The 26817-nt window shown below is 44.3% G+C and overlaps 1 protein-coding gene across 4 annotated transcripts in view; it reads left to right on the top strand.

The window, feature by feature from the left end:
- Nucleotides 1-2822: 2822 nt before the first annotated feature.
- col18a1b (collagen type XVIII alpha 1 chain b) overlaps nt 2823-26817 on the top strand; it is a 44995-nt gene continuing 21000 nt past the window's right edge. For 2 of the 4 annotated variants that reach the window (XM_080024248.1, XM_080024247.1), the window contains exons 1-5: nt 14329-15432; nt 22179-22720; nt 23372-23452; nt 23586-23645; nt 24221-24281. In XM_080024248.1, coding sequence (XP_079880374.1) covers nt 14484-15432; nt 22179-22720; nt 23372-23452; nt 23586-23645; nt 24221-24281 — 1693 coding nt within the window. In that variant the 5' untranslated portion in view covers nt 14329-14483. Of the gene's footprint in view, nt 3032-14328; nt 15433-22178; nt 22721-23371; nt 23453-23585; nt 23646-24220; nt 24282-26817 lie in introns of those variants that run through there. The other 2 variants (XM_080024250.1, XM_080024249.1) reach the window with 2 other exon arrangements.

Raw genomic sequence — 26817 nt, 5'->3', positions numbered from 1 at the left:
GAGGTTTCAGCAGGCTCATCTTGAGGTTTCAGCAGGCTCATCTTGAGGTTTCAGCAGGCTCATCTTGAGGTTTCAGCAGGCTCATCTTGAGGTTTCAGCAGGCTCATCTTGAGGTTTCAGCAGGCTCATCTTGAGGTTTCAGCAGGCTCATCTTGAGGTTTCAGCAAGCTCACCTTGAGGTTTCAGCAAGCTCACCTTGAGGTTTCAGCAGGCTCATCTTGAGGTTTCAGCAGGCTCATCTTGAGGTTTCAGCAGGCTCATCTTGAGGTTTCCCTGATCTGTGAGAGAAATGGTCCTTTCTGTTAATGTGTTCTAAGATTCATTTTGTATACCAGATATTCCTAGGAGGCCTTTTCAGAGCATTTTTGAACTACAGTCATTCTCACCCATCCAACTTGAATTTGGGATTCACAGCGTTTCTATTCTTTATACAAGCCGCTGGAGTAGTGTGACAGAATACACCTGAAGATATGAAAGAGTGCATTTATGGTAATAGTCCATTTCAGCTGGAGACGAACTGAACATGTGGTAGGATGGGAATTTATTTATGTGTATATATGTGTTCAATAAATATATTACATTCATATTCCCTGGTTTGTTAAACAGGAAATAGAGGATATAGGAGCTTCAAGCAGCTCCCTCCACTGCCCAAATCAAACCCACCAGCCCTCCTCTGTTACCTTACCGCTTAAGAAAGTAGTACATACATTTTGATATTCTCGAACACTGGTCCAAATTATTTGGAGCAAAGGCGACATTGCCCCGACACCTCCCACCACTTACTCGATCAAACGCTTTATTCCTGCTACTCGGGTGCTTACATCTTTAGTCTCTCAGACGAAATGCAGAAGGCACCTGAGGTTGCCAGAGGAGGTCTTCACAAAGTCTTAACAAATCGGAAAAAAGGTTGAACGAGTGTGGTTCACAGGGGAGGACAAGGAGATCTGAGTGCAGAGGTATGTCCAATAGCATTTAGTTCTCATTATGGCACAGGTAATGTAGGCTCTTTAGCAGTAGCTTGCTGCTATGGCGTTGCTAGACATGGGGGGAGTGGGATCTTGCCTTGGGCTCCAAAAAGGCCAGGACCAGCCCTGGGTCCTGGCCTTTTTGGAGCCCAAGGTCATGGTCATGAAATCCAGGTCGCACCACAACACGGTACCTGTCAAAATCCCTCTCTTCAACGGGTAAAGAAAGATGAGTGGAATTCAGAGCCTTAGAAACTCTCTGTGCGTGTGCCGACAGGATCGCGACTCAAACGAGGACCCGGGGATGGAACAGGACTTTGGGATTCCTGCGTGAGTGTTCCGCTACCACGGGCAGGGTTATGTCGAAAGGGTTTCTATATCCAGCCGAGCGAACAAGGAGGGCATGTCCTGACAACCACAATTCCATGGCACATATATTTACTCTTTGTGGGTTTCTTTTTTTTTTTTGTTTTTGGAAATCAAACCGTAGGCCGTTTACTCGCTCAATTTTTTTTCTTCAAGCTTGATGGCTCGTTTCCAACAAATCTGGGTTTTGAACTGCTTTTCCGGCAAGATTGATGTCAATTATTATTCAAGACACTTCATCCTATAGCATGAATGTATTTTTTTTTTATTTGAGTGATTTTCTTGTTGTTTTTTTTTTTTTGTTTTTTTTTGCAATTTCACTGAGTTCTGTTACAGTTGTCTATAGTAATTTACTTTTTACTTTACTTAATTTTAAAAGCTGTTAATATACGCTAAACGAATAAACTATGTCATCACAACACAGCGCCCCCTGGCGGCAAAGGCTCAACTCAACACGTTTACGTGTTTAGAGATTGTATAGTTGTATTTTATTTTTATTTTTTTTAACTGTTATCCTAACATTTGAGTCCTCGTTATCTTTTTGTGTCTCAACTGCTATATAACGGGGGGTTCAACTATAAGTGCAAATGCAGTGAACCCTGTTTGACTACAAGCAGCACCCAGCATTAGTTATCACAGGAACGCTCGCCACATTTACCGTGTGTGTGCATGTGTGTGCACGGTGGATGGGCGTCTTGTCAGCCTCACAAGCTTTTCCTTTATTAAGGAATGCAGGAATTAGGCCAGACCATCGGCAGGTGCTGCACTGTTTGTACGGCGTGTCTGAACAGGGTTAAGAGTAAGGCCGCGTGCCCTGCTTTTATCATCCAGGATTCTCTGTGCACAATGTGCGCCTGGTCATTTAAAAAGTCACTGAATAGCAGAGTTTAAGGGTGTCTTTGTTTTATTTAATAATTAAATATTTATTATTTTAATGATTGAGTTAACACAAGGTTTTTTTGTATTTGTTTGTTTTTTTGTTTGTTTATTTATTTGTTTGTTTGTTTGTTTATTTATTTGTTTGTTTGTTTATTAATTAATTAATTAATTACTTTATGTATTTGTTTGTTTATTTATTTATTTATTTATTTATTCAACCTACGCTGTCAACAGGCTGGGCATACAACACGAGGTATTTCTATATTCTGTTGATTGTTGTTTAAAAAGTGGGGGTTGTAATTCTCAACCTGCAATGCCAATCTTTAACAGTCATTATTAAAAAAACAACAACAAAGCTGCAACAGGTGGAAAATCAGTTCCCCAACAGAATGCACTGGAATAGTCCTTGACTTTATATGATCTAGGATGTTTTTTGGTGAGCTGTCATTCAGTTTTTTAAGAGGACAGGGGACAATGTCATTTTATCTCCCTCTAGGACCTCGGGGCACTTCTTCCATCAAGCTCAGTATTAGACTGTACTGTAGGATCCTGGAGCGCGTCAAGGTGTGCGCATTACGCACAGGTAGTGCAGGTGGAGCAGGTAGACCGGGGCCCTGTCTTCCCAAAATGTTGAAACGGTGAGACTGCCATGCGGAGATCTCCCGAATCAAGGATTTTTTTATTTTTGATTATTTAAAGAAAAAAAAAGTAACGTCCACTGGTCAATATCAGGATGCGTGCACTTGTCACGTGGTCGCCATGGAGACTCGCGCTCTGCTTCGTCCTCCTCTTCGTCCCGCAGATCAAATCGCAGCGTTCAGGTAAATGGCTATTTTTTTATTTTATCATTATAGTCACCATGTCAAACTGCTTTAAAGTGTGTCCCACACTGTGAAATACTATGAAAACAATATGGAAAAATAGTATAAATAAATAAATAAATAAATAAATAAATAAATAAAACAATTTAGTCCAAAATCTCAGGAAAAAGTAGATATAGGCTGATATGAAATAATATTGTAACCCCTGTGGGGGCTCGCCATTGACGTTTTTTATTGCGAATAAACGTTTAATATACAATCTTTATGAATTTACTCTTTCTCATCTTATCAAAATAAAAATAATCTAATAGATTTCAGGAAATATATATATATACATATATTGCCTCTATATGTATAAATAGGCCGCTATGAAATAGGATTTTCTCTTTTTTTTTTTTCCTCTTGTACTTTCTGTTAACTTTTTTTGATAGATAGGCTAAACCTATCTCTTATTAATTTTTTTCATATATTTCTTTCTCGACATATGCATTTACATGAAACACTGCTGCACATGATCTCAGCAGCTTGGTTTTGGAGGATCATGGAATGAGGTTGCGGTTGTCGTCTGTCTGGACTTGTTTTTTTGTAAAGTATGAAGAGCGTTGCGTCTGCTCCATCTGGGTCTGAAAACGTTGCTCAGGGACAAAGGTTGGTTTGGGGTTAACACTTTCATCAGACAGGCCTCTCATCAGTGGAGATGGAGCCTAACACCTTTTTTGCATTTTTTTTTTGTCAATTAAACTCAGTGTTCTCACAATATTTTAGGCTTACAACTATGAGTTGAGTTCAAGAATTAAACTCAGCTTAAGAATTCAACTTAAGCTCAAGAATTTGGTATATCTCCATATCCTATTGAAAAATATTATTAATCACAAAGAAATTGGTAATCCACGGCAATTGAATATTCTTGAACAAAAATATATTGTGATATGGGCCTAATGCAAAATGCATGTTAAGTCCTTCCTTATATTTAACTAGGACTTTAATTTGAGTTAATAGGCCTATATTATGTTCAAGTTCAAGTTCAAGAGATTATTTGTCACATATATTTACATATGGTCATACATAATTGCAGTGAAATGTCATGACACCCGGTTGTTCAAGAGGCCACATAGAGCTGAGTGGATCAATGTTGATGTGATGAGATGAAATCACTGATCAGATCAGAACTGGTTCCACTTTACTGTACCTGTGCAGAAAGTGATTTGCAGAGTGGGGAGATTTTCCCCTCTCTAGGGCTTGAGTTTCTCTCTCCCCAGGAAAAAACACTATCCTTAATCTTCTTCATTTGACTTTCTTTCCCTCCGCTGTTGACTGCATCCTGGGTGGGCGCGAGCACCGGTCAGAGCTGTAAATCTCAGCTGAGAGACATTTTGAAGTGAATGGACCAAGTTAAAACCCCTATATACTGTATCTATATACTGTATGTATATACAGTATACACACGCACACACACACACACACACACACACACACACACACACACACACACACACACACACACACACACACACACACACACACATCTGTTCGTACAGAGCAAATTGCCCTGGTACAAATGTTACGCACTGGGTATCTCAGCTTGAAGGGAAAATTGGCATCAATGTGGTTCTTCCAGTTCCATCCAGTTCCTCCAGAGCGACCGTCCTGCTTCCACTCTGGCCCTGCAGTGAGGGTCTCGTGCTGGGGGAGGTGACAGGATGTTTGGGCTCCTGTGCCATCTTATCACAGCGCTCATCTTGCCTGCAATACGGTGAATAGGTTGTTTACCCAGCTGTTGTGCTCAGCAGGTAGATCTGATGTGGTGCTAATGGCAAGTGTGAGTGTGTTTGTGTTTGTGTGTGCATGTGTGTGTGATGGGGTTCCTCTATGCTTAAGCAGAGTGCCTCAGACGCTACCACCATAATTCCCCCTAAACTAGCCCCAAAATGGCTTAGTGCGCTACCACAGGTGCCTGCGTAAGTAGTGTATTTTACTAAAGGGGACCCCTCCTTCACAGATGCTTAATTTAATTAGCCCCACTACACCTCCAGAATGCTCCATGGTGAGTTTTAGGGTTCCAGAACCTTCCCCCTCCGATTCAATGTACGCATTCACAGTTAAACCTTGATACTGGCACTGGCACTACACAAACCTGCCCAGCGGCTACCCTCCATCCCGAATTTCCGCCACCGATACCCAGTGGCTAACCTTACTGGCACCACTAACTCCTGCTCAGTGCCAACGGTTCCTATACAGGGCTCCTACCACTGGCTCCTGGCCACCAGCTCCTGTACAGGGCGACCATCATCCTCTAACCCTCACCATGACACCCTGGAGCCTCCTTCCAACCGATCCATTTTCCTCTCATCCCATCCACAGCCACTGACTAGACCAGACAAGCCCTTTCAGCTGTTTCGGACAAGTCCACTAGAGATGAACTCAGAGGTCAACCTTAAATGCCAAATTCTCAAAGAAGTGATGCGGTCGATTTGGCTACAAACCCTCTAACCCCTCAACCCTCTGTCTCTACTGGTCTGATGGGCGCCTGCCAACCAAAATCCCCAGCCTCAGCTTCTAAATCTGTATATCTTAACCTCTTCCCCTCAAAGGCTTCCTCCATTACATCCTCAGATGGAACTGTTAACTCAAGGAAATACCCTTTCCTGTCATGATCACACAGCCAGACTTTGTCCAAACAGAAGGAAACTCCAAAATGCCTCTGCCTATGTCTCCATAGGCAGGAACAACAGCTTTGGGTGCATCAAGTTTTTAAAAAATTGGCATATCCTTAGCATAAGAATTCTTTTTTTTATAACGATTATTTAAGAACACCACTCAATTTATCTGTGTATAAGATTTTCTGGTTCATGAAAATTTAAATTTTCAGGCTTGGTCAGTTGGTCATTGAATGAGGCGAGGAGAGATTTGCATCACAGAATTAATCAATCGCTGTGGGAGAGATATTTTGAGGTTTATTGCAAGGCAAGAAAAATGTAAAAGTACATCTAGCCTGTGTAATTTGTATTAATTGCGTAATTAGGCGTTCGACTTTTACTCAATCCTAAACATCTCATTTGGTTCAAAGTAGCTTTCGGTGTGTAAGCCAATGAAGTCCTGCTTTGGCAACGCACCGGCTTTACTGACTATCGGAACTATAATACAGTATATCAACCCCCTGGGCCAACAATCAAGCATGTGCATGGACACAAGGATGGCAAGTTTGAAACTTTGAAACGTTCCGAGGCATTTAAAACAACTGTTTTCGAAACGTTTCAAAACGACTGGCTAAACACTGCCATCTACAGCAGAAGCTGTCTTTTCAACAGTTAAATATAAGCGTATACAATTATTATGAGCGTATAAATTCCTTTCCCCAAACCCAATACCTAGATTACTAAATAGTTTTCATGCAGACACAATCAAACCGTCGTTTATTTATTGAGTTCCTGTGTGATATGATGACTATTTCCTCTAGTTCCTGTTTGACATGAGGATGACGGTCCTATGCTACTGTCCTTTGTGGCTGTATTTACAGGTCTGGCTCAGGGTCTGTGGTAGCTCACGTCAGACAGGTGACTTCCTGGAGTGCGTCATGAAGAGGTCATGAACTGCTTCCGTCCTTTCGAGCCAAAAAGCCAGCATGCCAATATCATCCAGAGGTGCTGGCACGCCATCACCCCTTTTAAATCAGCTTAGGGGCTGTGGCAGACCAAGGGGCGTAGTCAAGCACCGGCTGACAGCATGGTTCCCTTTCCCGCGGCCACCAAGCTGCCTCGGCCTTATCAGTGCCCGCGCCAACTCGTGTGCAGGGTGCTTTCTTAATGTTTGTCCGTCTCGCAGAGGGGGTCGGCACACCGGCTCGTCAGCCGACCAGGACAAAGAGCAGAGCGTCACCCCTCCTTTTCCCGAGATGATCATAATCATCATCACCATCATCATTATTACATATGATTGATACTTGTGGCCAGCGTGCATTTTTTTTTCAGGGTTACAATAACAACTCTCGCCATGTTGGCAAACCACGGTTAGAAAGACTCCTTTTCCCTCTCCCACAGGCGCGTTACAGACAAAACAGTGGATAGGAACGCTGCTTTCAGCTTTGGACTTGACAGTACGTGTTTTTTTTCTTTGTTCTGTTTCTCAATGTATGGGCATGATTCATCACTTAATTCCACGTGTCGTGAGGTAGACATTTAATTAGCCCGACCCCAACTGATGGAAATGCAGCTCATTTGCATTTTATTTGTTGGAACATTTGTGAATACATTTTTGATGAGAAACATATGATTGCAGTATGTAAAGTTTGTACAAAATGATTGCCGTCAGCTCAAACAATCGGGAGCAGAAGATCATACAATTGTCACGATTGTGACGGCTCTACCGGAGCTGAATAATCCGACATTTCACAAATAATCATCCATCTTGCCATGTTCTTTCCATTCTAAATTAATCTTGAAAAACACTCCCTAATCCAGAGGAAGCAGACTGGGGACTGTGGACCGATAACTAAGTGAGTATGCCTGGTCCATGTTGCTGGAGCCTGTCTAGTAATTGAGGGGGTGAAACAGAGGATTGTAACTTCAGAGCAATGCATTGAATTTTACACAGCCGGGGTGCGGTCTCCCAAGCAGAACTTGTTTTTCCTCGTGCTTCAGCAAATGTTTTGCTCTCTGGGTAAAAGCGTCAGCCAAACGAAGCCTTTCATCAGGGGCTCACTGACGGCTCAAAATCAAAGAAGATAACAAAGCCAACAACAATAAAAAAAGCTACATTCATCATTCGCATGTGGCGTATCGAAAAGACCAGCACACCCATTTGGTGGGGCCGGGCGAGACGGGGGGTGCGATCTCAGCTCTTAAATCCTTCCCCGATGCCTGCGTCAAGAGCCCTGGCGGGATTTACGTGCCCTTGAGCACGGTATCCGGGGGATGCCGGGCTGGAGCTCAGGATCTGCTGCCTGGCGTCGGACAAAGGGGGGCTCCAGTCATGGGGTGAGGGTTTTTCCGAGACAGAGGGTCCACTGTGCCTCCTCTTCAGCCTCCTCCTCCTCCTCAATAAATCCTCCATTGATGCTCATTGGTGGGGGGTTCGAGACCAAGTGTCTCGCACCGTCTCGTCCCAAAATGTCCTGCCACTCCTAATTGCCAAGAGCTGCACGGTTTAGCGCAGACGGGGTAAAGGTCTGGGGAGGTTTCCGAGAAGTGTGTCCGAGAAGACATCGTCCTTTTTACTCACTCACGGTACTGTAGTAGGTCATTGTGGACGCAGCAGGTGCGTTCAGGCCCATGCCTCCTCTCCACCTGCCCAGGTGTCTACATCCCCTGAAGGGAAGCTTTCATCTCTTCGGTTTGCCACCTTTCATTCCTCTGAGAGCTTTGGACTGTGTTCAGTGAACCTTCCTTCACCCCTGTGGAAATTTGGATCCTTGCAAAGCGACATATTCAAAGTAAACCAAAAAGCACAAAGTAATGACTAATATGAGACTGTAATACTCATAACATGCTGGATTTCTGGTTCTTATTCAAAAGGGGACAGTTAAGTGTAAGACTGTAAGTTTTCTTTTATTTTGACCAACCTGTTGAGCTATAGAATGTTCCTCAAGTGTTTAAAGTCACCCGCTGGCATCAGATTACATTAGATTACATTAGACATATTTTATTGACTTAGCGACCAGTGTGTTCTTTTTAAGGTATTTTATCTATCTATCTATCTATCTATCTATCTATCTATCTATCTATCTATCTATCTATCTATCTATCTATCTATCTATCTATCTATCTATCTATCTATCTATCTATCTATCTATCTATCTATCTATCTATCTATCTGTCTGTCTATCTATCTGTCTATCTATCTATCTATCTATCTATCTATCTATCTGTCGGTCTGTCTGTCTGTCTGTCTTTCTGTGGTAGATATGGAAAAGGTTTTTGTCAGTAAACTGAAAGGTGTCTGTCTAAGATAGATGAATGGATTGTAATTGCTTTGGTGAGAGAGAAGAGGAGAGACTGTCTGTGTGTGTTTGTGTGTGTGTGTGTGTGTGTGTGTGTGTGTGTGTGTGTGTGTGTGTGTGTGTGTGTGTGTGTGTGTGTGTGCGTACGTGCGTGCTTGCGGGTGTGTCAATTTGCATGTACTGTTTTGACCTGTTGAGGTTAATTATGAGCCTCAAAAGGTTTGTAAAAGTCGTACGTTCCACCACTCACCTTGACAAGACATCATTTTTCGCAAAGCGCGCTCTTATCTTGAAAGAGCTTCATTTTTAGTTAAGTTAGTTAACTTAGTTGTCCCCTCTGGTAAAATATTTTTCGGTCCACTTTGGTGGAAGTTTGGTCCAAGCGGGCTCCTGTGCATGGTTTAAATGTGTGTGTTTATTCTGATGTACAGGGGTGGAAGCTGTGTTGGAGTCCCATTTGATATGAAGAGAAAATGTTCTGACTTTGGGTTCCCGCTCACCTGCAGACACATTCCCGACTCACTGACACACTGTATCCAAAACATCATGTCATAGATCCAATCATTTCTGTACGAAATTGTTTTTATGCTTTGTTGACAAGTAATAGTCAATCGTTTAGTAAGGTCCAAAAGATGTAGTGTGTACATGTGGATTTCATGTGATAACATATGATAGCGAGCTAGGGCTCCTTCAAGCAAGGGGCAAGAGATAAGACTTCTCAACCAAGAGTGATCTTCATTCCTCAGAGTGCTCAGCATTTAACAACCCCACACTGTTAACACGGCAGGCAGCTCACGAACGGCACACACACTCTCGCCCCTGGTGCAACAATCATAACATAATCACAACACATAAAAGTTATAACAATCTATCATTACGTATGTAACATGGCTAACTAACACTAACAACGGCATAACAACTAACATCACTGCAACAGAGAACATATAAAACAATCCCCTTCCCCGACAACCCCAAAACACACAATAAACAAAGCATGGTGGGAAATCTCCGCCCTACCTCTATTCCCCGAAACTCTACAATATTATGGATTAATTTAGATTCGGGGTGGAATTAAATAATTGAGTAGTATGTATTTATTTTATATATATATATAAATGTATATATATATACTCATCTCATGTCCCATAACCCTCTGGGTTGCAGGGGCGCTGCACGATGGAGCTGGTTACTGTCCTTCCTTTTACTGTCCTACTGTCCTTCCACCAAAATGGACCGAAAAATATTTTACCAGAGGGGACAACTAAGTTAACTAACTTTTTAAAAATGAAGCATCTTATCTTTCAAGATAAGAGCGCGCTTTGCGAAAAATGATGTCATGTCAAGGTGAGTGGTGGAACGTATGACTTTTACAAACCTTTTGAGGCTCATAATTAACCTCAACAGGTCAATATATATATATAAACTGTATATATGTACACACACACACATTTATAAATTGAATTTGAACATTTGAACATTTGTGTAATATTTGAATTTTGACTGAAATGTTCAATGGATAGATAGCCGTTAGACGTTCTCGCCGCATCGTTTTTTAGATTTAGATAGAAGTGTGGACTCTGGAGCCACAAAGGGGATTTGTGCCGGCGCAAACATCTGCTTTCACTGAGACACGTCCCTTTCCTTCTGCGTGATGAGTAATGCATGTCCCTCAACAGGCTGATGATCTGACTTCCACTCAGCTGTCACATTCTGCTGTCGGCCGTCGCCGTGTGGAATCTGCCGTTAGGAATCTGTTTCTGGACATTTCTTTCTATATTCAAATGTTAAAATCCGGCTTGCGGTGATTTGCTCTGTACACTGTGTAAGTACAGACTGGACATTGTGCAATATACCTTTTTAGCAGATTATTAGTTTATTGTTAATTGCTGGGTTTATTGTGTATAGATTTTTTTCAGCCTTCTCATTAATATTTAGGTTCATTCTATAGCTTTTTGTTTATTTTTAGGTTAATATTTATTGTATATTATTTATTGTTTAGGTTATTGTGTTTGGTCTCAGATTTATTGTTTATTGTTTATTTTATCTATAGGAAGGCATATATAATATATATATATAAATTTTCAGTTTTTCCTTCAATACTCCCTATTCATGTATTTGCGGCAGTTGACAGAGATATTGGCTCCTAATGAATGGCACTTAATGTCTTATCGGGGAGTCCAAATGCCACACAGTATGGCGTGGGAGGTCCGTGTGCCGGAATGTGGAACAGAGAACAGCTGGATGTGACGGCTTGGCAGATGAGCGGGGTGAGGGTGGTTGGGGTGGGGAGGGGGGGCGTGGCAGGGGCACTCGGGGGCATGTGGAGGAGGTTCGTGCATAGAGGTCCTTCCTTATCCCCAAATCTGTGGGAACCTCGGAGCGAGTGTAATTACCAGGGTATTTCTGCGATGAGGCAATGCGCGCCCCGCCCCCCACCCCACACACCCATCATCCCTCCATCCCCCGGAGGAGTTTAATGCCTCCATCCCATCGGATCACACATGCTTTCCCACTCTCCCCTCAGCTGCTGTCTCTCACAAGTCAGCCCTTACCCCTGGATCCAGCGTCCAGAAAGCTCCGTTGTGCTCCAATCTCACCTCTCCCGATCGCGAGGGACTTTTTAGACGCGCGGTGGCTTCAAGCCGCCTGTAGGGGGCGACACCCTTAGAAGACGGTGTGTGAACGCTCCTTCTCGAAGCACAAGAGGTTTTTCGCGCGTATTGTAATGTGTCCCATACCTCTAAACAACAGGGTGTTTCGGAGTAGGAAGCTCAGTGGACAAAGCAGACTCCCTTCAGCTGTAGTCCACTGTGGAGCCGGAAGCCGGAGCTTTCTTAGTAGTTTATTCCCACGACTGTCTCCTGGGGTGTCCACTAGCTCCTAGACTGTCTCCTTGACTGTGTCCTCGCTCCTACAGTAGACTGCCTCCGAGAATATCTCTAACCTCCTATTAAACTGTTGGCTGCCGTTTGTAACTGTTGATACCACAATCTTGCTCAACGCTTTACTGCTGGGAAACGTACTTGCGTTGAAGTGGAATCCAACAGTCCAAACATTTAAGCCTGACAAAATGTTAAATCTCCCCTTTGAATGCGAGAAGCTCACAATATTGTGAGACTGTCGTTAGGTTATACAAACCTTGCATTTCATCATGTTTTTGGGGGTCGCATCGACTTGTTTGCACTTCCGCAAAACCGCTCTTTCGGACTGCATGGGTGCTGACGTAAGATACTAGAAACAGGCAGATGCGGGGCTTCTTTTTTCCGCCCCCTGATAGTGTTGACAAATGCTGTGGATATACTGCGGCTGGCATGGGACAAAACATGTTCAAAAATACTCAAGAACTCGCGACTAATGTGAGCTTCCCGTTTTGCGAAAAAGGAGATGAACGTTTTTTTGAAGGCTTGAACGTTTGCGCCGTTGGACTGCATTCAGAGAAGCGGCGGCCGAGCGGTACGCTTCTCAACAGCGAGGTGTTCGGCGAGGTTGCTCTACGAAGAGTCATTAAAGAGGGAAACCAACATTTTCGATAAGGCTCGGGTGGAAAAATTGCAAACTTGTCCTGCAAGTTGCCTTTCTTTTGAGGCCCCTGGTTATCTGCCTCTCCTCCCTGCTATCCCAGCTGTCTCGCTTCTCCCCTCCTGTCATCTGCCCCTCTCTCCTCTCTCCTCTCTCGCTGCTTTGGCTTTTTGCAGCCTTCGCTAATGGCACTGTGAAGCGGAATAAATCAAATATATAACCGGTGACCCGGCCCGGCGTCAAGTAACTCAACTCTCTCTCCCCCTTTCTGCGGTTGTTTGAAAACAGTTTGGACTGAAAGTGACCGTGGCGGAGTCCTCCCCACTCTGGCTTTCCTTGTTTCAATCTCGTCGTCGTCTCACCCTGTCCGACTCTAGAGAATGTCCTGTTAACAAAGCGCATTCGGAATGGGACGGCTGGTGGAGTCCGGCACTCCCGGGTGGGCCCCCTTACCCCCACCTCCTCTTCGCTCCTCTTTCCACATCAGTCACACGTTGCTCTGCAGCGCTGTGTAACGTTTACGACACTTCATACTTCCGAAGGTTTAACGGGTTCCTCTCTTCGGGCTTCGTTCTGGTAAACTTATGTATACTAAATCATACACGACATATTCCAATGTCTGTGACAAGGTTCTTAAGGATAGATAGATAGATAGATATATAGATAGATAGATAGATAGATAGATAGACAGACAGACAGACAGACAGACAGACAGACAGATAGACAGATAGATAGATAGATAGATAGATAGATAGATAGATAGATAGATAGATAGATAGATAGATAGATAGATAGATAGATAGATAGGTAGAAAATATGCGATAAACGTAACAATTAACTGAAAACCTGGCAAAAAACAATAAACCTCAAAGATAACTAGAAGATGAATGACAATAAAACTATACAATTGAAGTCAAATACAATAAGCTAATGAAACAAAAAGCAATACATAGATAGATAGACATGCTATATGTTCCTGATTTTACACTTCAAATTGGTGAAGCCTTCAAGACTTCAATCTATCTAAAGGCATATCTCAGCTCTTTTTTTACACATTTCAAATCTGACTTAGAATCTTACTTTTAAGTTTTGTTTTGATCATTTTCTCCTTCAGTACTCCCTATTTGAGTTCCCTCATTCCTAGGGACCTATAAATGTAATTTTTAATGACTCCGTCCATCTATCTATCTAATCTCACACGTTAGGATTAAAAAAAATAAAATCAAAATGGCAACTTATAAATCAAGCTACCAAGCATTCTCGTGGACGAAGGGATAAATTGAGCTTTGGATGGAATCGGTGAATTATTAAAATAAACAAATTAAAACAATTCTGAGGAGTCGCCTTAGGTCGCCTCAAGCATTCATGGCTGGAAAAGGTGACCACGTCGCATGCGGACAGCCACGCATGAACACACCATGACACAACACATCAACGGGTGAAGTGGAAATCACTTCATTGTCACTTGTTTGAATTTGCATTTTGTGAAGGGCTCATATTGCACGTTTTAGTCTATTTACTTCTGCGGCGAGCGGGCGTGTCAGTGTGGTCGTAACACACATGCTCTCTGCTCTGTGGGGAACCCACTCATCAGCTCGTCCAGAGTGGGGGTGGGGGGCCTCATTACCCAGCGAGCTCAGCCTTTGCCATGGCGAGCTGGAATCCCTCCGATATGCATGTGTGTGTGTGTGTGTGTGTGTGTGTGTGTGTGTGTGCATGTGTGTGTGTGTATTTGTGCGTGTGTGTGTGCGTGTGCGTATGTGTGTTTCGAGGCTCCTCTAAGAGGGAGGGTCTACGGATGTGTGTCTGCTCTGTGTTCAGTCAGCGCTTGGTTGCTCCATGGACCGGTCCACTGTGAGGATTTAGCTGCTGAACCCTCTTGGCTAACAGGTGGAGTTTTGTGGAGTTTCGGGGGAGACAGTTGTAGGCCTTCGTTCATTGCCCGTTGGGGGATCGCTGTGGTGACACACTCGGGTGCCGGTGGGTGCGGTGAGCAGCATGGTAGGGGTCCAGGTGTGGTTCTCGCTTCTCTTGCTTCTGCCTGCGGGCGGGGTGCAGGCATGGTTTTGGATCATCGATCCCAAAACCACTACCCCTCCTCCGACTGAGACCACTCCGGCGGCGTGGCAGGACGACAGGGACAAGAAGGACGACCTGGTCGGTGTCGGGGTGGAGATCCTCGACGTGGCCTCTGGAATCCGTAAGTCTATTGAGACGTGGGACGAGCCCCAGGCCAACTGGACAAATAACACGGCGCTGGAGGAGATAGCGGAGAGCGCAAAGACTAACACGACTGCGAATGCTGATGGGCCAGGAGGGGAGGGGAGGGAAGATGGAGGGTCTGTCGCTAGGGCGGGGGAGGGCTCCGGGTCAGGTTCAGGGTTCAGGGTTCAGGAGGCTGTGTCTGGATCGGGTGCAGAATGGTCAGACATCAGCTTAGTACCGGGCCTTGGGAGCAGCGTAGTGCAGCCCACCAACGTAACGCAACTTGGAGATGTTTCTAACGCCACCGGAGCCTCTGAGGTGGACGCTGGAATGAGCCCTGTGTGTCTGCCCGTGCCCCAGAATTGGCCCCTCTGCACCGGTCGACGTCCGAGGCATTTCTCCCTGCCCAACTTCCTCAACCACACATCTGTGGAAGAGGTCGAGGCGGCTGTGAGGGAGTGGGAGTGGCTGGTGAAGGCGGGGTGCCACCACAGCGCCGAGTGGTTTGTGTGCCTCCTGCTAACGCCCGCGTGCCACGACAACCGCACGGGGGGCGACGGTGGGGCGCCCGCGCCTCCGCCCGCGCGGCACCTCCTCCCCTGCTGCAGCTTCTGTCACATCCTCAGAGACAGCTGCTGGGCGTCCCTGGAAGACGGGCAGCTTCCCGTGGAGTGCCACCTCCTGCCCGACGGAGCGCAGCAGCCCGGCTGCCCTCCATGCGTGTCTGTTAGTAACCGCAAAGGTAACGCCTGCGGATGAGATGTATCCACTCCTCTGATACATTTTCAATCTCATGACACCGTGACGCCCCCTGCCGTGGGTCACAGTGGTCAAAGTCAATGTGTGTATGTGTGTATGTGTGTGTGTGTGTGTGTATGGGTGGAAATATGCCTTGAAACGCTGCTGGGAAGCTTATTCACACTCACTGGCTGTTGTTTCTGTGCGTGTGGTGTTGTTTGTTCAAGCGTCTCTACAGCACGTTAGCATGGCCGACTCAGCATCTTCGCCCTTCGGCATCCCACTGTGACAGGTTGCATGTTCCACGTGAATCACGGCCTTGCCCACTGCACGACTGTTTGCACTTGACGTGTGTGTCAACAATGATCAGCAATGTTCTTTGATGGTAGACTGCAGGAAATGCTTTGTTAAAATGTTTGTGTTCAATTTTATTACTGAAGAGCAGGCGGATTCTTCAATGCCAAATGATGATTTTTGCATTAGGATCAACAAATGAGTTACTGGAAGCACTAAAAGAGCATTGTCGATGCAAACACCATTTAAAACCAGGCATTTTACGAAGATGAACTGGAAATTAAATAAAGAAATATAATTTATGGTAATTGTCTTTCCCATAACAATTACACCCCAAGCTGCCATATGTGTACTGTATGTATGAGGATATTCCCGTGGGACAGTTAACTCACGTTCGACGACAGCGGAGGTCGAGGGAATTGTGTGAAACGTCGAGAATCTATTCCCTTTAGGAACAGCCCTGAAGACAGGCAATCTTCTGGAGACCCCCGGGTTCAGCTTAACCCGCAGCAGCTCCATAAATTATGCACGATGGAGCCTCCTTACAGGGATTAATAGTAGGAACTCCAGCACTTTAAACAAGTCGTAAAATACTTGTGGCTCTGGACGTTTGGAAAAGTCTTTCCCCGACAGAAGAAGCATGAGACTGTGGCAATACATACATTTTTTTGGCCGAGTGGGAAAAGAGTGGGAAGTCATGGCACCCTTCCCTTCAAGTTTATTTGTGTTTTCAAGGCATTATGATGGGAAGATTTTCACTTCTTTCTTCATTCCAAATCAACTCGGTACAATTTCTCCCAAAGATTACTTCACAAGATGTAACTATGTACATGTAACTAGTCATGAAAAGTTCGGCTTTTCTTTTTTTGAGATTCTAACCCTAACCCTCCCTCAGTGAATCGAAACTTAAGGAGCCTGCTGGGCCCGTCGCTGAGCTGCTTGGGGCGCAATGTGCAACTCCCGACTTTTGGCTTTTTTCCCCCCGCAAATCAAGATCGAGAGTCCGGCTGCGGTTACTGAGCAAACAAAACGACTCCATCCTCCAGAGTCACGGATTGTTCGCAAAAGAACAAATCAGTTGCGAGGCTTACATCAGTACGTGCAACTAGATCCTACCCACCTTTGCCTCAATCCACATTCTGCCCTCACTTGCCACCGGATTCCAACCTCTCCCCAATGTTGAATCTCACTGGACATTCTCGCCTTCTCGGATAGTTGTGATCAGTTTGGAAAATGCAATGGGTCAAGACATGTAGGATAGTCATGGAACTGGTGTGTAGTGTATAGTTTTGGGTGTGGTGTGGTGTGTTGTGAAGCTGTGTGTGTGTGTATGTGTGTGTGTGTGTGTGTGTGTGTGTGTGTGTGTGTGTGTGTGTGTGTGTGTGTGTGTGTGTGTGTGTGTGTGTTGTGTGTGTGTGTGCTGTGTGGGGTGCGTTGAATGCCATCCGCCACAGCCCCTTTGTGGGCGGGGAGAAGTTTGGGTCCCAAAGAAAGAGACTGAGCATTGTGAACGGGGTTTGGGAGAGAGGGCGATCAAGCCGTTAACAACGGAGCCTTGTGGCAGCGATGAGACAGAGTGGGTCAGAGTCTCCACCGGGGGTCGGAGGTCACAGTCAGTCACCCACCCCGTCATGCACGCACCAGCAGTAGAGACCAGTAAAACATGAATGGGCGGTAATTAAACGTCCATTTGTGGCATAGCGGGATGAGCAGGGGCACAGAGAGGCATTCAGTGCAAGCATGCGAGTTGTGGAATTATCGAACATTTAAAGAACCGCACGAGTCCCTCAGACGAGGTTATTGTCTTATTTAGCGGGGAGCCCACCCACAAATATGCTTCGAGTTGATCCCCCTCGGCTTAAATCATTTGTTACAGCTACCGAGATGTGAAAAAAAAAATTGGTTGACACAGGACAGAAAGTACTCAAAGAGTCGAACCGTTAAAAAGTCGCAGCTGCTGGAAAGTCGGAGCCAGAGAATGACGCGAGTGGAGATCGCCCACCCACCTCGGGGGAACCCCATCTAGCCGGTTTAGATTCATGTTCATCCTTTATTTCTGTCAAACAGGGGTTTTCAACTGACGGTGGCCTAGGGGACCACCATCCTGACTTACAGCAAACCTGGGGAGCGCTGTTGTGCAGGGCGGCGCTACAGACTGTAAACACAATATAGACATCTGGTCTCATAACTTATCCCTGCACTTATTCTTCAGGTATTCCAGTGTGGAGACTCCGCTATTCCTTTCCGAAATTTTCGAAATGTTCTCAGAATTTCGATTTTTCGAAAACAAGAAGATGATACACGGGAAGTTTGCTGATGTCGTTTTTGCCGGTAAAATTACATTATTGAATGCGCGTTCAGGGACCACCTGCAGTACTTTCAAAGAGCACCGGTGGAAAACGCCAGCTGCACGCCAACGTGTTTTTGACACTCAATTAGTGACCATCACTTATTAAAACAAAGCGAAGCAATTATATATCGAAAAAAATAAAAGAATTAAAAATGTTATAATGCAAAGCATGCAATCTAGGATGGAGTCCTGGAGGAGAGAGATTTTTCAGCAAATTAATATTGAATAATAATTCAAGCGACGCAGGTTTTTTTTTTTTTTACAGTGATGATAATTCCCTGGACTTTCTCAGGGGCCCAGCCTTTTTAAGATAAGATAAGTTATAGCAGGTTAATGATGAATGATGCATTTATCCGTAGCAACTGTAGTAACTGTACTGTAGTAACAGTAACTGCTCAATAGTAGCAAAAGCTGAGCTGCAGTAAGGGGCCCTTCAGTCTTCCAATAATTTGCACAGAATAGGTGGTCTGAGGTGGTCGACCCCCCCATCAGTCGGCTTTAATTGGCCGTGCCCTCAGTTCAACCAAACACGACCAACACGTAAGGGCTGAGCAGCCTCAGTTTGAAGTGTGCACTGGTGGAGCAGAGGTTTGGTTTGTCACAGTCACTCCCAGGAGGATTCGGTTGCGGCTCCATGTGTTTACAGCTGAACCCCTTGCTTTGGCTCTGTGGCCTGTGGTGGCACTTATTGCTTGTCTGAATGGAGGTTTTTGGGTGTTTGGTTGGGGAACACGTCACGTTCCCGCCGGAGATGTCTAATGACATTGACTCCCTGTCAGGTAAAGGGTTGCTAAATACTGACTGATAGCCCTGACAATCATCTCCCCAACCCACCCCTGCATGTGCTTTAGGGTTTCAGCTGATTTAACTGTTTTCTTTTTGGTCCATCAGAGCTAAGGGGCTATCCTCCCCCTGCTATGAACCCATGGAAAGCAGCTCAGAGCTCCACACTACGTCTACCCGTAGAGGTCGAAAAGGCAGAGAGACCGTGTGCGAGTAATAAGTGCCCGTTGAAGAGAAGGTTTACAGAGTTGATAAGGCCAACACGGCAAAGACTACACTGTTTTTGAACAGATTTGAGTCGTTTCATGACAGGTAGAAATGGCAGGTTAATCGCCTAAAATCGACATCAAATTTAAAAAAATTGATATTCGCTCATTGACCCCAATTTGTCAATGCGCTCACAGCGCTCACAAGTGCCCCTAGCGGCCATTTCCTGTCTTTGGTATGTTTTTAACTGACATGTGGGAGCAGGGCAGCATGGGCTTGTGGGACCGCTGCCCACTGTTGGCTTCAGAGAATCCCCGTTCCCACGGACATCTGACACGCATTTCCTCTCCGTCCATCTGTCTGTCTGTCCCTCTATCCTCCGCTCTCTCTATCCATCTGTCTGTCCGCCTGGCTGTCTTTCTCTCTGTCCCATCTCCCCAACGCTGCATAAAACAACATGTGTTAACGATTTCGATTGCACAAAACTGAAATAATTACTGAAGCTGAAATGATTAGCATTTGATATCATAAATGAAGGGATTTAAAAGGCAGGAGTGGGAAAATGTCGTTTTATTGGTGAGAAACAACCAAAGCCATAAAGCTTGCGTTTCAATTTTCTTGAAACATTTTAAATCTCATATCATCCAAAAAACACATACACACACACACACACACGCACGCACGCACGCAGGAAAGCACGCACGCACACACACACACACACACACACACACACACACACACACACACATAACTGCATTAGAAGTATCTTCTCACGTTGACAATGTTTCAGGAAAATGCTGGAAAACACAGATGCTCATCAGTCTGGATCAGCCGAACAGGCAAGGTTACAGTTGGTCCATGGAAAAGGCCCGCGGGGCCGTTGGACATGGCTGAGCCCCACGGAGCAAAAGAGTCGTGTAAGATGGGGAAGCAGAGGGGGCAAACAGCCACAGAAGACCATCTGGCTTCATTTGACCCTTGTAACAATCGCACTGTTCTCACATTTGCGAGTACTGCAATGCTCGTGAGGCTCTGTCCGTCGGAGCGCCGGAACCCTCGGTTGCGGTTCATTCCTTGGCACAAGGTCCAAGGCAGTTGGAAGTTCTCCCGAAGGTCGTAGAGGTAGACCCACCCCTAGTTTTAATGCAAATTAAACAAAATTCTCATCAGAGTTCCCTGGGCCAGGGCTGAATCCGCCCTGTCTTCACTGGAGATGAACTGGCAGCAGCTGCGCACAGAGGGAAGTTGTCCGGCCTGCCGGGCCCTTACCAACGCTAATTGGCTCAAATCCCTGAAGGATTTAGGCTCCACTGCAGCTGATACAGATAACATTACAATGCTGACCAATGCCCAATGGGAGTCCTCCAAGGCAAAGACTAGTGCTGCGTGTATTTTCCATGAGTTGGCCAGATGCTGATCAGTACCAGCTCCGACTGGTGGGAAGGTAGAGCCCAAGAAGATGTCTTACTCAGGCCTAAACTCTAAAAACGACTTCTTGCCGGACTTAAAAGGTTGAATGACTTCAACTTAGGGTTAGACTTTGGGATAGTGTGGAAGAAATGACATACAGTATATTATGACTAGTTTTTATTCAACTATGAGATTGTGTTATATAGTGTAATCGTTATTTCTCGCCGTTTATCTTTCTTTTCTCATCGACCAGATGTCTGAGCCTTAGAGTGTGCCATTATATCCCAACCAATGCCGGTTCCGAAATGGCATACCGGCATGCTGTTTAGCCGGCAAATCAGCAGGTGAATGTTTTCTGTATGTTCGTTACGTAGACATACTGTGGCTGGACGGCGATGTCATGATGTGGTGGTGTCCACGTCATGACAAGATGTAGACATAGACATGAAGCCTGTGTTAGAAAAGATGATGGACCTGCCCTAGGTACGAACAATTCCAAAGCATAGATGCATAGGGCGTACGCATGATCAACAAGCAGATCAATTAAACATTAGAAAACATTTGCATACATTTGAAACGTAGGTGGTTTCAATGCCCAGACAATTGCCTTAAAATCCGCGAAGGTTAAATGCATTTGGGGCTAAAGACCAACTAGTTGTGTTTAATATGTTTCCGCAATGGAAAATGTCTGTGTAAGCCCAAGAGCATTGGCTGGCTTAGGGTCAGTTGGACACACATTTGGAAAGGTTCACTTTGGATTTATCATCGGGCCAACGCGTCCCCCTGCTCACATCATTGGGAACGTTCGCGAAATCCCCAAGGCCTGTGATCTGAGCGACCCCTTTAATGGAGGAGGTTGGCGGTCCGTTGCTCCGAGCAGAGAACGCTGTCCATCAAGGAGGGTGTCCGTCCGGGGAGAGCGCACGCCCAGCCCGGCGTTCCATGTGGATTTAAAAAGTCTCACAGTCGCGGCTCCTTCCTCCTGGGGTCATTCCAGTGTATGAGAACTACAGCGTCAGCGCGGAGGGACATCTTTTGCTTCGTCCTACTCTTCTGCTCTACGAAACGATGTTGGGGCCGAAGTTTATACTTTGGTATCTTTCAACACGAGAGCAGAGGCAGAGCGATCCGCTTCATGTGGTAAAAATAGTGGTATAAGGCACAGAGTTGCAAACATAATATAATGATGACAGGGTTGACAGACTGGATCCATTGGGGTTAATGCGCAGCCAGGAGAGGTTTAGTCGGTGTTGGACGACAGTTTGACAGTTTGAGGATTTTATCTCGCAGGTCAACGAGCTTCCGCCCGTTGTCTTCCAGTTTGCTGTTCTACCGCCTTGTAACTACAGAGAGTCATAGCCGACGAAACCACACTAATATTGAGAAATACTAACGCATCTAATTTTACTAACTGTTCATGCGATAACAAATAAGTTCCTGTGACAACAACTACATCCGTTCATCCATCACTTCCATACAGCTGTTACCGTTTCCAGTGAGCTTTGAAGACCTTTATTCATTTACACCAAACTACTACATGTTTGACCTACTATCCAGTGTACATAGGGAGAGTAAAAAAGACCAATGGCTTCTCTTCTCTTGCCCTCACATTGCATTGTGGGATACCCTGCCAGCGTAGTGTGCAGCAGGGCTATTTTAAACACAGCAATCCAAATGTTTTGACTTCCTGTTTCCCCTCCCCCTAGAGCAGAGCGGTGTCTCTCTGCTCCAGCTGGTCGGGGACCCGCGACCGGATGAGATCACCAGGATCCAGGGGCCCGGCGGGGTCCAGGCCTACGTTTTCAGCCAGAAGGCGACGATTGGGCAGCCGGCCCTCGCCCACGTCCCCAACCCGTTCTACCGGCACTTCTCCCTGCTCTTCCACATCAAGCCCACCTCCCCAGCCGCCTCCGTCCTCTTCTCCATCACCGATGGCGCCCAGAAGTTCATGTATGTGGGCGTCAAGCTGAGCATGAAGCAGCCCGGGAAACAGAGGCTGCACTTCTTCTACACCGAGCCCGACTCCGAGGCCTCGTACGAGGCGGCGGGCTTCGACGTGCCCAGCCTGGTGGGCCGCTGGAGCCGCTTCTCACTGTCCGTCTTCGAGGACCAGGTGACCTTCTACCACGGCTGCGACTCTGAGCCGCAGGTGGTCAAGTTCGAGCGTTCGCCCGACGACATGGAACTGGACGCCGGGGCGGGAATCTTCGTGGGTCAGGCAGGCATGGCGGACCCCGACCGGTTCCAGGTAACGAGCTGAATCTCATATTAATGATCATTGGGAATTCACCATGATCAGTATTGTTTAAAGTGGTAATCTGTAGCTTGCACAGTAGCTGGCACCTTTTAAGAAACGACCATTCAGTGTATTTGAGTTATGTACGTGCTCCTCGCCGTTTCCAGTTGTTGCGGTGGGGCTCGCAGTTTCTTGTAAAAATACTGCAGGTATTATAACCTGGGATTAGAAAGAGCGGGCCCTCGCAATAAGTGAATGGCAGCCGCGGTGAATTTGAATAACCAAGCCGAGCTAGTTGTGGTCAGTAAAATGTCAGTATGGATGAACATTGACACAAAAGAACAGCACACTGGGTTGAAAAAATATCCCCACCACCCGAAGTGACCAAGGAAAACCAGCCAAATCAATTCTAATCCACCTGCCAAGTCCTTTTAGGGTCCTTTCAGCACCTCCGATTACATTTACAGCTGCGGTCATAAAAATAACTTACCGCTACACACAAGGTACAATAACTTCAAGTTCAAGTTCAAGTTCAAGAATAAAGAGTGTGTGTGTGTGTGTGTGTGTGTGTGTGTGTGTGTGTGTGTGTGTGTGTGTGTGTGTGTGTGTGTGTGTGTGTGTGTGTGTCTGTGTGTGTGTGTGTGTGTGTGTGTGTGTGTGCAGGGTGCCATGGCCCAGCTGACGGTCGTCGGGGATCCTCAGGCAGCCGAGCGTCTGTGTGAGGACGAGGACGACTCCGACGCCGTGAGTTCCTGAAGAGGTTTTAGACGTTTCATTCACCATTCAAGATGGAGTGATGGATGTCTCTCTCTCTCTCTCTCTCTCTCTCTCTCTCTCTCTCTCTCTCTCTCTCTCTCTCTCTCTCTCTCTCTCTCAGGCCTCTGGGGACTTTGGCAGTGGAGCTGGAGACAGGAGACAGACTAGTGTCACTGTGAAGGTTAATGTGTTGTAATAATAATATAATAATATACTGTAATTATATTATAATGATATACTGCAATTATAATATAATAATATCCTGTAATATTTTCTTCTAAGTTACTTTGGACAAAAGTCTCTAATGTGCTAAATGATGTGATGTACAGGTTGATGTATTAATACTTAATTCAACTTTTCAACAGCTAGACAGATAAACAGATAGATAGATAGATAGATAGATAGATAGATAGATAGATAGATAGATAGATAGATAGATAGATAGATAGATAGATAGATAGATAGATAGATAGATTATGTACGGTGGCATTATATACAGTAAACCTAACAATGAACAATAAACAATACAAATAAACCCAACAATAAACTATGTAAATATACCTAAAAATAACCAATGAACAATATGAATCCTGCAATGTACAATACACCTGTTGACAAACAATTAAATATAAACTAAGAATTAACAGAAAGGTTAACACACTGATACAGTTTTTTTTCTATCATATTCTATTCTATTGTGTTCTATTTGTAGTATATCTATTCAATTCATATATATTGTATTGTATTCTACAACAGACCACTCCCGCTTCCCTGCGTCCAGTTCCACAGCCTCCTCTGACGTCGTCTCAAGGACCCAGTAAGAGACTCTTTTCATGCCGTGTCAGACACCTGGTACAATCCGGCCCACGCCTCTTTCATTCAATTATCGCCGCTGCTTGTTTTTTTGGCCCCCGGCAAAGGAAAAATACATTGCGAAAAGGTTGTGATGAAAGTTTTTAAATCATACACGACGTGCCAAGGTAAGCACCGTGTAGAGAGACTGTTTCCTGGCTCCAAAATGTGCACCACGCAGCATCTGTCCGGACTTGACTGTCAAGCTCCACACAGAGTTACTTTCTCTATCAATCTATCTATCTATCTATCTATCTATCTATCTATCTATCTATCTATCTATCTATCTATCTATCTATCTATCTATCTATCTATCTATCTATCTATCTATCTATCTATCTGTGTGTCTGTCTGTCTGTCTATCTATCTATCTATCTATCTATCTATCTATCTATCTATCTATCTATCTATCTATCTATCTATCTATCTATCTATCTATCTATCTATCTATCTATCTATCTATCTGTCTATCTGTGTGTCTGTCTGTCTGTCTATCTATCTATCTATCTATCTATCTATCTATCTATCTATCTATCTATCTATCTATCTATCTATCTATCTATCTATCTATCTATCTATCTATCTATCTATCTATCTATCTATCTATCTATCTATCTGTGTGTCTGTCTGTCTGTCTGTCTATCTATCTATCTATCTATCTATCTATCTATCTATCTATCTATCTATCTATCTATCTGTCTGTCTGTCTGTCTGTCTGTCTGTCTGTCCGTCTGTCCGTCTGCCTGTCTATCTTCTATCGCGCTGTCTGAACTCATATGTGTTTGTATGGGGAGTCATCTATATACCTCCAACAAACTCCTCTATTTAATTAACGTTTTGACGGACATGTAATTACCATTCATATTTTGCATTAAGGATCACTAAAATGTATGGGTGCTAAAACCTCCAAAGTTCCAAAGTTTGAGCACCGTTAAAACTTTTGTGACTGTTGGCACACTTTTACTTTTCGCATCAGTCATGTGTGAAGCTCCGCACCGTCCTCTAGTGGACAGTGATGGCATCGCATGTTCCTTCAGTCAAACGTTCAGGTTCAGATTCCACGTTTACTTCATGAAATTTAACACGATATATTTTTACATGATTTATTTATTTAATTACGATGTAAAATCGGTTCATGTATCATTTTAGGGCTCAGAGAACTATTATTTTCTTTTATTATTATTATTGTTATTATTATTATTATTATTATTATTATTATTATTATTATTATTGTTGTTATTATTATTATTATTATTATTATTATTATTATTATTATTATTATTATTATTATTATTATTATTATGGGTCCAGGTCCAGCCCGTAGGTAATTGTAATTGCTCTGGAAAAAATCTAACTGCAGAAGTTACGAACACGGTGTGTCCCGTTTGAACCGGTATGTCACAAACATCTCATGGTTCAGCTTTCATCCAAAATGATCCACATATGGAAATATCCAAATTTGACCCAAATCACAGACGCGGTTTAAGTCATCGAACGCCAAAGTATCTACAATAGGGCTAAAAGTATCTAAAACAAAAAAAATGACAGAATTTACGAACACTCTTGAGGTGTCGTTTGAACCTGTATGTCACAAATATCTTGTGGTTTAAGTTTCATCCAAATCGATCTACATAAATTAGTGAAATTTGGCCCCAGATTTGACACCAAGTCTCCAGGTGGTTGTGCTTCACCGACACGACCACTGTTTGTAAACAAAATGAACAAGATGAGATTTACAGTAAGACGCTTTATGACGTCATCGTACTATTTACTAATGTGCAGGTTCTGGTTCACAATGTACATTGGCACCGTGTCCGGTGTGCTGTGGAGACTCCCTTGCTCTGAAGTGGTTAAGGATTAGAAACTAGGCGCGTGTGTGTCTATGTACTTTCTGACCTGGTAGATGTGTGTGGATCTGTTCGATTGATATTACACCTCTTTGTTCCCCCTTACTTTGCCGGATTCATGAAAAAATGTCCACAAAAACTCTGGACTGGACAGAATTTTACCAGAAGAAGATATGATTAGTTTCAAGAGCCGCCCGCTTCTTGACACAATCATCCAAAGTCATATACAGTCCAAGCTTTGTCTCTCGGAACTCTGCTACATTTCAAAGAAACTAGGAAAACTGTAACTCCTGCTGCGTTTCAGTCACAGAAGATGTCTTCGTACCGCAAGAGGTTCTAAGAACCCTAGGAACCGACCGTTTATTTTCTTTCCGCACTGCATGGTTCAGGAACGATCCTAATTGTTAAAACACGAACGACAGAAGAGGAATATTCAGTGACATCAGTGCATGGTGACTGGTTCAGACGTATAGTAATAATAATAATAATAATAATAATAATAATAATAATAATAATAATAATAATAATAATAATTATTATTATTATTATTATTATTATTATTATTATTATTATTATTATTATTATTATCATTATCACATCATATGCATATTTGTAGTTAAACTGGTGAGAGAAGATATTACCTAAAATTTGGCT

The sequence above is a fragment of the Zeus faber genome (genome assembly GCF_960531495.2).
Source record: "Zeus faber genome assembly, chromosome: 2".
Taxonomy (NCBI): domain Eukaryota; kingdom Metazoa; phylum Chordata; class Actinopteri; order Zeiformes; family Zeidae; genus Zeus; species Zeus faber.
Note: the sequence above shows the minus strand (reverse complement) of the source record. Positions and strands in the feature narration are given on the sequence as shown.